Source organism: Lissotriton helveticus, chromosome 4_1 (genome assembly GCF_964261635.1).
Source record: "Lissotriton helveticus chromosome 4_1, aLisHel1.1, whole genome shotgun sequence".
Lineage (NCBI taxonomy): Eukaryota > Metazoa > Chordata > Amphibia > Caudata > Salamandridae > Lissotriton > Lissotriton helveticus.
The window spans coordinates 786,101,087-786,115,790 of record NC_136063.1 but is presented as its reverse complement, the minus strand read 5'-3'; the positions used below and the strand labels follow the sequence as shown (position 1 = coordinate 786,115,790).

The window sequence follows — 14,704 nt, the reverse complement described above, 5'->3', positions numbered from 1 at the left end:
AACCCTGACTTGCCTCTCCTCATCCTTGATTACACAACACCTGTCGCGTGGCACCTTCACAAGTTCTTTTCCATATGGCAGAATGTCAACTCGGACCAGTGGGTTTTGGATGTTATCCAACATGGTTATTGTCTGGAGCTCCCTTACATGCCTCCGACGATTCCACCTTGCAAACACAGACTCTCCCCAGAACTCCAAAGGCTACTCAGGGATGAGGTCCAGGCGCTCCTTCTCAAAGGGGTTATAGAACCTGCCCCACATCATCAAAAGGGCATGGGAGTATACTCTGTACTTCCTAATTACAAATAAAGTACTGTTCCCTCAGACCCATTCTGGACCTCAGGCCTCTAAACAAATACTTTCTCTCGGAACACTTTCCTATGATGGCTACCCTTCAGGATGTCATTCCTGCAACAAGGCGACTTCATGACCGTTCTTAACCTGATGGACTCCTATTTCCACACCAGTACACCAGGTGCATCACTGTTATCTCAGGTTTGTGGTAACTGGAAAGCATTACCAGTTCAAAGTGTTCCCTTTCGGGGTTACCACTCAGTGTTCACTAAGTGCATTGCGGTGGTGGGTGCTCATCTGCACAGACAGGGTATTCATGTCTTCGCTTACCTGGAAGACTCGCTGATCAAGATTGCCACCCACCGGCAATGCCGCAAAATCACACAAATCACGATAAACCTCTAACATAAGTTAAGGTTTACCATCAACTCCGCGAAATCCCATCTCCAACCCCTGCAAATCTAGCCCTGACTTTGACCAATTCTCAGTTCAGAGGTTGGTATGGCCTTTCCAAACCCTACCAGGATCCAGTCCTTTCAGGCACTGATCTGTATTTTCCAACCAGATCGCCAGGTATTGTTAGGACAGTCATGCGCCTCCTCAACATGATGGCGTCCTGCATTTCCACAGTGCCCCATGCCAGGTTACACAAGTGTTCATTGCAAGAATGCTTAGCACAACAGTGGTCTCAATCGAAGGGCTAGTGGGAGGATCTAGTGTTGATCAGCCGCTGCACTTGTAGCTCCCTGCACTGGTGAAACACCAACAACCTGTTGAAGGGGTTGCCTTTTCTTGACCTAGTTCTGCAGAGGACCATTACAACGGACGCCTCCCTTACAGAATTAGGTTGGTTCTTAACAGGACCGGACTATCCAAGCCAATGGGAGCCCAGACACCAGGGCCTCCACATCAACTACCTGGAACTCCTAGCCGTTAACCTAACATTGAACGCTTCCATACCTCACCTGACGGGCAAGGTTGTTCTCCTCCGGATGACAATAGGACAGCCATGTGTTACCTGCAGAAACAGGTTGCCAGCTGATCTCCTCAGCTCTTGCAGCTAGCCCAGAGCTTTGGAAGTGGGCTTTACACCACAAAATACATCTACTGGTGCAGTACCTTCTGGGAATGGACTACAACTTTGCCAAACTTTCTCAGCAGGAAAGTCAACAAGCGGGAACTCCACCTAAAATTCCTCCTTTTTTTTCCGGTGATCGGGCTTCTCGGAGATAGATCTCTGCGCCACAGCTGAAAAAGCCAAATGCCCAAACTTCGCCTCTAGTTTTCAACAGCCATATTCCAAGGGCAATGCACGGTGGTTGAGTTGGTCAGCGATATTTGCCTACGCTTTTCCATCTCTCCCACTACTTCTAATTGTGGTTCACAGGCTTCAACAGATGTTTCTCTCTCATCCTGGTGGCTCCCACATGGGCCAGTCTGCCCTGGTTCAGGACTCTGTTCGAACTCTCTCTGTTTCCGCACAAGAGGCTCCCCAGCAGAACCATGGAGAAATCAGGCACCCAGAATCCAGGTCTCTCAACCTTGCGATCTGGCTCCTGAGATCCTAGAATTTGGGTACCTTAATCTTCCACTTGAATGCCTGAGCATTCTCAAGGAAGCACGTAGACCTCCCACCCAAGTCTGTTATGCAGCCAAGTGGAAGAGGTCTGTGTACTACTGTCACTTAAAACATATTGACCCTTTAATGGCTAAAGTACAAGAGATTGTCTGCTACCTGCTTCACTTGCAGGTTTGCGGATTGGCCTTCACCTCCATATGGCTACACCTGGCTGCTGTGGCTGTCTATCTTTAGAACAGACAACACATCTCTCTTCAGAATTCCAGTCATTAAGCATTTCGTGGAGGATCTCAAGAGAGTCATTTCCCTTTGGGTTCCACCGCCCTGGCATGGAACCTCAATATCTTACTGACAAGTTTCATGGGTCCTCCGTTTGAGCCCCTCCACTCCTGTCACCTTCAGTTCTTCTCTTGGAAGGTGACATTTCTGGTTGCCATCACTTCACTCAGGTGTGTCAGTGAGCTATAGGTACTAACTAACCGTAGAAGAATCTTTCTTCCAAGTACATAGGAACATGGTTGTCCTCTGCACTAACCCTAGATTCCTCCCTAAGGTAGTTTTCCAGTTCTATCTTAATCCATTGAGCTCACTATATCCTTCCCACAACCTGGCTTAGTTGAAGAACAAGCTCTCCATACTTTGGATGTGAAATGAGCCCTTCTGTACTACATTGACCGAATTAAACCATATAGGAACACACAACAACTCTTTGTTGCTTTCTCCCAACCCTATAAAGGAAAGGCCCTGTCCAAATCAAGCATTGCCAGATGGATCGTGAGATGCATCCAGACATGCTATGCTAAAGCTAAGAGGACTTTGCCCATTCCTCCTAGAATCTACCCCACTCGGGGAAATAAAAGCCTCTTTGGAATTCCTGGGGAACTTTCCAGTAGCTGACACAGGTGAAGCACTACCTGGTCCACGCCACGTACTCTTACAAAACATTACTGTGTGGATGTAGTAGCCTGCCAATAAGCCAGTGTTAGCCAGGCAATACTTCCTAAACTCTTCCAATCTACTTCAACACCCACAGGCTAGCCACTACTTTTCGGAGGACTACTTTACAATCTATGCACAGTATGTGTATCTAAAGCCACACATGCCTTGAATTAAAAATGTTACTTACCCTGTAGGCATCAGTTTGTGTTCATGTAGTGCTGTAGATTCACATGTGCCCACGCTCCTCCCCGGACACCTATGGCAGTTGTAGTTTCCTTTACTATCGTTTTTCCCTCTTTTGCATGGACATCTCTCTGTGCATCTCTTCACTTCACTTTCAATCTTCACCTGTCGTGCGGGAAAATAATCTAATAATAGAGTTGATTACCATGCGCATAACCAACAAGAGCAGGAGTCAGTGTACCTCAAGATTTGAAAGGTGTCTTTGAAGATAAACAACTTGCACACATCCAAGCCCAACATTAGATGGCAGGAGTATGCACAGCATGTGAATTTACAGCAATACATGCCACAAATAGATGCTTACAGAGTAAGTAACATTTTCCTTCTTCACAAATGTTTGGTTGTGCAACAGACGGCCTAACTACATTTCTACAATTCCGTTGTAAGGTCCTTAGACCTGACTCCAACATGGCACTAGTTTATGAAGATTTTGTCTTTATGTATGTCTACGGCCATGCTAAAATCTTTAATCATCATTGTGTGCCCCTCTGCAAAGTTCTCAGTTTTATACATTGTCTTTCTGATAAATGCCCTGTAATGTGAATTGTAGATTGATAATTTGGGTACATTTGAGTAATGGGCCTTTGGAACTCTGGTATCGGCTTTCTTTCTTGCCGTAGCAGGCGACCCCATTTTTTGGTTCCTCACATTGTGTGGTAAAGGTTTGGGGTAGTGTTTGTTTTAGAATAAAGCCCTATTTTAAGGGATTTGTCATGCATTTATAGTGCTGAATTTAGAAACATTTGGATTATACAGCTTAATAATGAGTGTTTACTTGTACTTCAGGGTGCTACCAGATTTATCCGAGTTAGTATTAGAAGAGATACTAGGCAAACTATTGTCAATATAAATGTAACCTGTGTTTCACCTGAATATTGCTGAATCAGAGACAGGTATATGCTTTAGTCCTTGATAACCTTCCTGAAGAATCTACATAGTGCATTGTGTATTGGTACAGACATAAGTTAAATGCAGTTTTAATTATTCAACATAATAAAATTGTCATGTGAATTATAAAACTAAGTATGCTTGCTTGCAGGGAAAACTTATTGATGGTCCTGCATTGTTGTTTTGTCTGACATGTTTAGTATGACACACACATGCTACTTGGCTGTTCTTTATTAAACACAACCATTCCTGAAACATGGATTGTTTGACCCTCTGAAAAGGCAAATTTTGTGTGTTCATTTTCTTCCTATGCAGGTAATTGAATCTGGGCAAAACAGAGGCAGCTCACTTATGAAGCGATCACCACAGACCCAAGCCATCATCGACCAGTCTGATATGTACACTCATGTACTTTCTGTGTTTACTGAAAAGGTATGTCACTTAATTAGAATAGAGGTATCTATTTGCCTTGTTAACCTACGAAATTCTGATACTAGCCTTCTGTCTGTCAGACTGACGCAAGAATATGTCTGGTGGACTTGTACCTGGCTTGAGCCTCCTCTGCAAAATCTACCAAAGGTTAGCTCTTAAGGGCCATTGTTAGAAGAAATATACACTTTTCGGATTTTCCTTAATCTAAGGTTGTAGATCTGTTGTGAAGCATGTTTTAAAATAAATTGTATGAATATTTACTGCTTCTATGGAGTAGATTGACTACCTTGAGCTTTAGCGTGAAGAAGTGTGATGGTTCAGGAAGGGAACCTGTCATTTTGAAGACGAGCTGTACCTTCTACTGAGTTCCAAGGTCGTGGGCCTCAAACAGTGTCAGTCCTTGACTGGGGAATCCTCTGTCTACTGAGCAGAGCACAGACATAAGAGATCTCATGCAAAGGAAGGTCTTGAGGCAGGAATGGTGAGAGGCACCATATAGTTGCATTCTTCTGGTAATACTGAACTGTCATGTTGGCTATCTTCCGCTGAGGAAAGTCCTGGGTTTGAGGGCAGCAGAAAGGTATCCTCTAAAGGGGTAAATGCTGCTTTGTGGCTGTTGAATCTTCATTAGTAGTTGAGTAAGCACAAGAATGACAGTATTCAAAATATGATTTCATCATCTATTACAAACCCAAGATAATGGGAAGGAACTTGAATCGGGGCTTAGTACTTTCCTAGACTTCATTGACTAACGTGTATCCTTAAAAAGGATTAGTGTGCCCTTATCGAAAGTCCCAAAACTGATATGAAAGCCTTTCTGGAAGGATGGCCCGGGTGGGAACAAACCGCTTTAGACTGGTGTGGTGCCCAACTGCCTTCCAAACTTGCAGGCATGAAGTAATGTGTGTGCTGGGAAAGAGCAGTGCTCCCTCCAGCATGTAGCCGTTCATGGTGCATGTAAACTAGCCATGTGTATCATGTCCATTGCTTCCAGCAAGAAGCACGCAAGTAGCAGGATAGGCTTACATGATTGGATTGGTTGTGATCGCCGAAATGTTAGTGCACCTGTCCCAGAATCCATACTGCCCCCACTCCCCTGTCAAAGTTGCCTTTGCTTTTATACTTATGCTAGGACTCCGAGAGCAGGCAGTGCAAGAGGGATCCTCACAAATCTCCTTGCTGGCTTTCTTCACAGTCCTATATACAGATGGCGACATCTTCAGAATCTATCAAATGTTCAGCAGGGCTATTTGTTTCCTTAATCTCCACCACCTTGCTTTTGTGAAGTCACAGTCAATCACTTTTATTTGAAACTAATAGTTGTTAGGTTAGAATATGTGAATTATGAGTATTTACCCATTCGCTAATGCAACATTAAAAAATGAATAAAAAGGAGGCCTCTAACATTTTAATGTAGAACCTGTATCTATAATACTATCAGATCCTAGGCACAAATGTTTCTAAATGTATTCTTACTCCTCCTTAATTCTGCCTGTCCACCCTCAGATGAACCATAGTGCAATATTCAGAGTACGTGGAAAACTACACGGTAACTCTTGAGCATCTAAAATTGGGCATATTTATACACTGTTGTTTTTGAAGAACATTTTTAAGTAAAATGATTACTTCCCATCCAGAGATCAATGCATGGGAAGGAAAGCTTAATCTATTACGATGTAATTAACACATTTGTACGACATCTGTGGACTTGACAAAATACAGTAGCTTACTTTCAGTCATTATGTATTCACTTGTGCTGCAAGCAAAATGTTCGTAAATCTGTAATGAGGCTAACTACATTATTATTATTTTTTATATTTTTATATCTCATCATTCACCTAAGAGTACTGTAGTGCTGAATTGTACTCTAAAGGATGTAATGATTGACCAGATGCTAATATTTCAGTAAAAAGTCATGTTTTCAAAAGCCCATACATTACATTGGTCCCATCTGTGAAACCCTGAAAAAAGGCTGTGTAATTAACCTGAAGTGTGTGTTGGTGTGGTGTGTGTTGAGCGAAGCGGACAGGTAGATAAACCATACGAAGTACAAAAAAGGAAAAAATAGGCCTAGGCCTCATTTTGTTTTGTAGCCTATATGCCTCCTTTTGTAAAAAGACCCAAATATAGAGCACCAACCAGATCAGCCTCACCCTCTGGAACCTTCCTGAGAAAGCTCATAGCCTCAGATTTACTAGCGCACGTTGGTGATAGGGAGTCTCTTTAGAGCTCTGCCCTAGTTTTCTTCTTGAGGTAGTTTTTTCTTCTATTCTTGACAGGATTTGTTTGTGGAATCTTTTAGATGGCTGACAAGGAAAAGAAGAGCCTTTTCAGGCCTTGTGCCACTTGTTCTAAAAAAAGACTTTTTGCTGAGGATAAACATAAGGATTGTATATATTGTTAATACCCAGACCATAAAGTGGCGGATTGTAAGATCTGTAGGACTTTTTCCACGAAGACCCTGCGTGACCATGAGGGGCGTCTGCTAACTTGGCTGCAGTAGATAAAGATGAGAGATGGTGTTATTTCCAGTGATTATGAGGATGCTTCTTCTACTTCCTCGCGACGGTCACAGAAGAGGGGTAGGTCATCTGTGCCAGTTTCCTCTGAACCCCCCTCTAAGGCTGTGCATGGGACCTCTGACAGGTCTGGCAAGCCTGGGCCCGGTGAATCTCCTCACACAAGTGTAAAGGAGAGGGAGGGGCCGGTACCTCAAGTACCAAAGTCAAAGAAAGGGGGTGATGGCTCGGCTGGGCTACCCCATCAGGCTGAAATCTCTAAGCCTTTCAAGAAACCAACTGTTGAGGCTTCTTCAGTTGGCAAGGCTAAGGTGTCTAAGACATCGTCGACGACGGCTTCCACATCGTCGTCGAGTGTACCGTCGACGACTTCATCTCCTTTACCGTCGACGAAGAAGGTTCCGTCAACCAAGGTAGTATCGTCAACGACGACAAGGATGACACCGTCGACGACGACGACCACGACGTCGACGAAGACAACAACGTCGACGACAGACTCGTCGACGACGACAATGGTGTCGATGGCAGTTCTACCGTCGACGATCTAGACGACGGCACCGTCGACGACGGACTCGTCGACGTTTGTGAGGGTACAGATCTCCAGAAAGAGGCGAATTACCCCGGATATGTATTCGCCTAGGATGGTAACTCCATTGCCTCCGGCCTTATTGTTGGACGAGGAGGAATACTCTGAGGAGGACGATGGTGTCTTTGGGGATGCTTATAGTCCATCCCAACTGCAGGTCAAATATCATGACTCTGAGTCAGATAGTGAATATTATTATGGTCAGGAACAGCAGCAACAACAAAGCCGTGTTCCATACCAGGAAGCTCCAGATCAGCGGGGCGTGATCTCAATGCCAGTCACTCTGCTAGAGGACTTACGATCCATGCTGGATGACTATCGGTGAAGGGCAGACACAGGAGCGACCAGGGTTGTCTGCTGCTCCGTCTTTGCCACTTCCGCAAGGGCAAGAGGCTGTAGAGGTTCCACAGCGGGTGGAACCTACGCATGTGGACTCTTCAGATGAGGACCAAGGAAATACTCAGGCTCTAGATCCTGATGTTGAATGGGATGAAGACATGAGTCCGGACCCGGCATCCCCAGTACCGGATTTGATAGACTCTCCCCCGGCTGACTTGGGAGGTTTTCACAACCTGATGGAAAGGGCCACGGCGCGTTTTAAGCTCGCCATGCCTTCTACTTCAACGGATTGTTTTCTCTGTGATTAAAGAGCCGTATCGCAGGGCCGTTCGATCCATTCCCATCGTGGACCACATATGGGGAGAGGGAAAGAAGGTGATGCAGGCGCCAGCTATGGTCATTCCTGTTCTCCCACGTTTGGAGAAGAAATATAAGGCACCGGATGACAGTCCAGCTTGCTTTATTGGACAACCACTACCAGATTCGGTTATATCACAAGCAGCGCAACGGAAGTCGCACAATCCGTCAGCTCCTCTAACGACTCCACCTGACAGGGACGGAAGATGGTTAGATAACGCTGGGAAGCGTTTCTCATCTATAGCCAGTTTACTGGTTAGGGCGTCCAATGCCCTAGCAATCTTGGGTCGTTACGACTGACAGATGTGGAGCGACGTTTCTGCCTACCTGGACCAGCTTCCGGGCAATCCCAAAGCTGAAGCCCAGAAGATCCTGGAGGAGGGACAACGCTCCTCATCGGAGATAATAGACTGCGCGATAGACATCGCTAACCCCGCTTTCCGCGCTCTAGGTGGAGCAGCGGTTCTCAGGAGACAGGGTTGGTTGCGAGCGACTTGGTTTCGTCCTGAGCTCCAGAACAGGATCCTGGACTTACCCTTTGACGGAGACATGCTGTTCGGAAAGCATGTTGATGACACTCTACAAGGGATAAAGAAGGATACAGAGACGGCTCGGTCCCTGGGCAACCTGCAGTATAGGAGGTCTCCTTTCCGTGGTGCAAGGGGAAGAGGCTTCACATCGACCAGAGGGGGTTACCAACAGCAACGCTACTCTCAGCAGTCACAATCGTACAGACCGCAGTACTCTAATCAGTATTCTCAGCGGCAATCTCACTCATCATCTTTCTCTCACCAATTCTCACATGGGCGACAAGGGCGTCGAGGCAGGGACGCCTCCAAGCGTCAATAGCGGTCCCTGACTCTGCCGACTATTCCTCCGCCCCATGTGTCACCAGTGGGCGGTCGGATCTCTCAACATCTGAGCAACTGGGAACAGATAACATCGGATCAGTGGGTATTGAACATCATCCGTCATGGACACACTTTGGAGTTCCAGGATATTCCACCTTACAGAGCTCCCCACGCCACCAATACGAGTCATCTAAGCCTTCTGCGGTTGGAAGTTCAGCAAATGCTTCAGAAAGGGGCAATCCAACGTGTCCCTCTATCTCAAAGAGGCGAAGGCTTCTATTCCAGGTTTTTCCTGATTTGAAAAACGAAGGACAAGTGGCGTTCGATCCTGGACTTGACGGAGCTCAACACCTATCTCGTGAAGCTTTCATTTCGGATGATCTCACTCCAGGACGTCTTGCGCCTCCTGAATCCAGGCGACTTTATGGCAACGCTAGACCTAGAAGATGCCTACTTCCATGTCCCGATCCACCCAGCGCACAGACGCTTTCTTCGCTTCACAGTGGGAAAGAGTCACTTCCAATTCATGGTGCCCCCGTTTGGATTAAGATCTGCACCGCGGATTTTCACGAAGGTGCTGGCCCCGGTGGCAGCTTTTCTGAGGAGGCAGTCAATAGAAGTATTCCTGTACTTGGACGACTGGTTGCTGAAGGCCCCAAGTTATCGGGCGGCAACTGGGGCAGTAGAAACATGTTTGCGTCTATTCGACCAACTAGGTTTCCAGCTCAACAGGGAGAAATCGGTCCTTCGGCCAGCCAATTCAGCAAAATTCCTGGGCGCAATTCTCGACACGCATTCTTGCAAAGCCTTCCCATCGAAAGAGAGGCAAGCCAAACTCATTTCTTCGCCCCGTCTGCTTCGGAGGAAGCTTTCAGTATCAGTCAGGATGTACAAGTCTCTTCTGGGTCGATTTCCTCTTGTATTCAATTGATTCCGCACTGCAGGCTGCGAATGCGGCCTTTACAGGAACAACTAGACCTTCAATGGAAACAAGTGGACGGTTTGTTCAGCGACAAAGTCACTGTCACCCTGCAAATGAAACGGGTGGCTGCCTGGTGGATAAGGGAATCTCACCTCTCGGTGGGTCTCAGCTTCAGGTTGCCTCCGGCTCCTCGCATCATTACAATAGATGCCTCCCTTCAAGGTTGGGGACCGGTCATGCAAGATCTCCAGGTCAGTGGGCATTGGACGCCAAGGGAACGTCGTCTTCATATAAACGTTCTGGAGCTGAGGGCCATTCGTTTGGCTCTGTTGGCTTTCCTTCCAAGGATAAGAAACTCCTCCATCCTAGTGCGTACGGACAACACCACGGCTATGCACTATGTCAACAAGCAGGGAGGCACAAGATCGCCACAGCTTTCCAAGGAAGCTCAGCTACTGTGGGAATGGGCAGTCTCACAGAACATCACGCTCGTGGCAGAACATCTCCCGGGTGTGTGCAACACAAAGGCGGATACACTAAGCCGCCTAAAAGCGATTTTGCACGAATGGGAATTGGACAATTCCGTAGTCGAGGAGATCTTCGCCCGCCGGGGTACTCCAGCGATCGATCTGTTTGCCACTCTGGCGAACAGAAAATGCCGGTGTTATGCAAGCAGGGAACACCATCAGGGATTGCTGGGGAATGCGCTGTTGATTTCTTGGTCCGGCGCATTTGTTTACGCCTTTCCTCCATTTCCCCTAATCCCTCGGGTCCTCAGGAAGCTCAAGATGGACCGATGCAAGATAATTCTGGTGGCTCCCTTCTGGGCTCGCCAGTTTTGGTTTACGGAACTCCTCCTTCTATCTCAGGACCATCCCGTACATCTCCAGTCTAGCCAATCTCTTCTGTCAATGTCCAACGGCCAGGTTCTCCACCCGAACTCGCTTCAATTGGCAGCATGGCTCCTGAGCACAGAGAGTTCCGAGATCTAGACATTTCTGACTATTGTATGGAAACATCTTGGCTCAGGCACGAGCGCCTAGCACGAACATGACTTATAGAGCAAAGTGGAAACGTTTCTATTTATGGTGTCTGCGGGAAGAAGTCCATCCTTTTTCGTCAGCTCCGCATCAGCTTTTACCATATATCTTGTCATTGGCACATGCAGGACTTGCCCATTCTTCCATCAAAGTCCACCTGGCGGCAATCTCCAGATATAGAAGGACAAGGTTGGGTCCTTCTCTTTTGTCAGCAAGGGTCATTAAGCAATTCTTGAAAGGACTGTTTAGAGTGTTTCCACCAGTCCGGCCTCCACCTCCTGTATGGCCTCTAAACGTGGTCCTGGCTCAACTAATGAGACCTCCATTTGAGCCAATCCATAAGACTGACTTAAAATTCTTATCATGGAAGGTGGCTCTTCTCCTCGCGCTTACCTCTGCGAGGAGGGTGGGGGAACTACAGGCTCTGACCATCAAGGAACCCTTTTTACAATTCAAAAATGATACCTTGATCCTTCGAATGAACCCCAAGTTTATTCCGAAGGTTCCTATGGACTTTCATCTGAATGAACTGGTGGTTCTAAATTCTTTTTTTCCACGGCCTTCGACTCCGGCCGAAAGGACACTTCATTCTCTAGACGTCCAGAGATGTTTAAAATTCTATCTTCAACGCACTGCTGGTTTTAGAAAATCACTTCAACTGTTTGTGGCTTTTGGGGCCCCACAAAAGGGGTTGCCTCTATCGAAACAAGGGATTTCCAGATGTATCTCTAGTGCAATCCGCTTCTGCCACCAGGCGGCGGGGAAGCCTCAGGAAGGACACATTAAAGCACACTCCACGAGGTCTATCTCGTCTTCAACGGCGCTGTCTGCAGGAGTATCGATTAAGGACATCTGCAGAGCAGCCACCTGGAGTAGTACACATTCCTTCATGAAACACTACTGCCTGGACTCCTATGCTAAAGGAGATGCTGCTGTTGGTCAAGCGGTCCAGAGAAATCTCTTCCAGTGAGCGGTGAGCTTTCCTTTCTACCCTCCTTCCTGTTTTTCACATTTCGTTATTTATATTGTTGTCTAACTGTCTTATGGCATTATGTTGAGCTCATGACATATTGTATGATGTTATTTTGGACGTTGTGAACGAAATGTGCTAAGCATGCTAACTGCTATCTATTCTGATACAAGCTATGGGAATCTATGAAAGTTCCAATACTGGGGCAAGAAAACAAGTTACTTACCTGTAACTTTAGGTTCGAGGCATGTGGGCTGCTAAATTCATATCTTAGCATTAGATCGCCGCCTAGTGTTGGGCTCGGATGATTGCACATTGTTGTCCTGGAAGAGTCTTCGAAGTATCCTGAGATAGGTGGCTCCTCCCCTGGACTACAGTGCGCATGGGCATCGGCTCCATCCCCAGATTGTTTTTTTCCGCCATTGGGTTCGGATGTGGTCTCGACGTCTTACTGTCGGAACCAAGAAAAACTAACTTTTAGCGGCCAAAAGGCCTCGATTTTCTTGCGTCGGTATTGTCTGCGCACGGTCTCGAGTCTTCCGTCTCTTGGAGCCGGAATAAGCGGAGTTTTCTTCGCTCTCGGAACTTTGAGGCCTTCTCGTCGCGACACGACTGCAAGCCTTTTCGGACATGGAGCGGAGCCCGTTTAAGTACTGCCCGCTCTGTGGGTCCAAGTACCCACACATCGATCTACACCCCGTGTGTAACAAATGCCTTTCGCCTGACCACGACGACGGCAAGTGCAAGTTGTGTGCACAGTTCCGCTCAAAGAAGACTCTCAAGCTTCGGCGCGCGATGCGTATGGAAGCTAAACAAGCGGCCCCGGATCCGGAGAACATCTTCGGCGACCAAGACGAAGAGGACCAGGGTCATCATCTCCAAATCTCCCCACCCGAGACGGAGGTCGAGGCGGATCCGGGAGACGACGACGGAGTCGCGGGTCAAGGCCTTGAATACGTCGAGGAGGTAGGAGACGACGATGAGATTTATGGGGCCGCGGCGGATAGCTCAGCGGACGAGCTCTGCCCCGAGGGTTACGAGGATACCGACCGGGACACGGGATCGCCTGTCGGCCTTACCCAAGACCCGTTGCCGCAAGCCACAGCCCCGCCTTCGGGCCCGGCCACGGACTTACTTGCTGGGCAGACTGTTTCGAAACCGAAACCGAAACCATCGGGATCGACAACACCTAAAATGGCCGACCCGAAAACGAAACCGAAAGTTAAGGACTCGAGTGTCCCTAAGATGGCTGCCGTGCCGGTGAAACCGACGGTGCCCGCTACCCCATCGACTCCGTCGACCTCCGGTCCGCAGAAGTCGAAGAAGTCCGTCGATTCCGATGCTGCGAAATCGAAACCGACGCCAGAGGAGGGGTCCTCCAAGAAAGATGGTCGGCACGGGACAGCGGCTACGACGCCGTCAAAACCCGCCAAAGTCGGCTCCAAGGAGGCTACGCAGGCACACGGAAAGAAGTCTGTGCCCCGAACGCAGGAATCGGAGGCGGTAAAGACAGGATCCGCGCCCAAAACGCACAAGGCCCACAAGGACGTCGGATCCGAGGGGAAAATCAGACCATCCTCGTCAGTGCCGACACAAACTGTGAGTGTGCCGTCCCCCATAGCCGAATCACTGAAAAGAATCAGGGAAAAGGCCTTTGCCCCGTCGGCTCCGATACCATCAACGCAGCCGCGAAAGGACACTCCAGAGAAGCCGTCTGGGAAACTTCTCTTTATTTTGCCGCCGAAGGAGGCGCCAAAAGCATTTTCAACTAAATCGGCACCGAAACAGGTGATTTCTTCACCGACTGGCCCACTTCCACGTCAGGTACTCGAATCCGAGGACGATTCGGAGCATTTCATCGACGCTGACACAGGCAAACTGACCCTCTATAAGAGGAAAATCACTTCGGAGCCAGTGGACCCCTATGTCATCCCACTAAAGAAGAAGAGGGTGCCCCTTGACGCCTCAGGCCTCACGGAACCAATCCAGCCTCCTCCGAGACGGAGCCCTACTCCCTCCCCAGAACACTCTGCGGGTGAGGGGTATGATGAGGACGAGCAGTACAATTTCCCAATCAATGAACCTGATGTGCAACCGGATTCATATGATGACACTGGTGACCAGAACACCCAAGGTGCGGGGCAGGACCCGCAGCCTTTTAATGCACGGGCATCCCCGACTGAGGATTCAGCAGGTTTTCATGCACTACTCGAAAGGGCGGCAGCCAATCACGATGTGGACATGCATGCCGACCCTGTTGAGGAAGACTTCCTTTTCGACACTTTTTCAGTCTCTGAAAGGACAGTAAAGACACTGCCTATGCTTAAAGGAGTCCTCAAGCATGCTGGGGACATCTTTAAGGAGCCTACGAGAGCGAGAGTGGTCAACCCTCGCATTGAAAAAAAGTACAGACCTGCACCTGCAGACCCCGCATACATTCGGGGACAATTGCCACTGGACTCTCTTGTGGTCGCCAATGCCAGGAAACGTGCCAACTCCCAGACTACGGGTGAAGCTCCTCCCCCGGATAAGGAATCCAAAGTGCTAGAGGCAGGGGGCAAAAGAGTAGCTGCACAGGCATCAAACTTTTGGCGCATCGCCAATACACAGGCGCTCTTGGCGCGTTATGATAGGGCGCACTACGACACCCTAGAACAGATTGTACAACACCTGCCTCCACAGTTCCAAGAGGGCACAAAACTGCTTATTGAGGAAGGGAAGCTAATCTCAAACGCAGCCATCAAG

General features: G+C 48.0%; 1 protein-coding gene across 1 annotated transcript in view; it reads left to right on the top strand.

Moving 5' to 3' along the window:
• The window catches only part of RMC1 (regulator of MON1-CCZ1), a 266,564-nt gene that overhangs the window by 160,566 nt on the left and 91,294 nt on the right, over positions 1 to 14,704 (top strand). Inside the window, exon 15 of the mRNA XM_078687420.1 lies at positions 4,259 to 4,375. Within this exon, the coding sequence (XP_078543546.1) occupies positions 4,259 to 4,375 (117 nt within the window). The remainder of the gene's footprint in view (positions 1 to 4,258; positions 4,376 to 14,704) is intronic.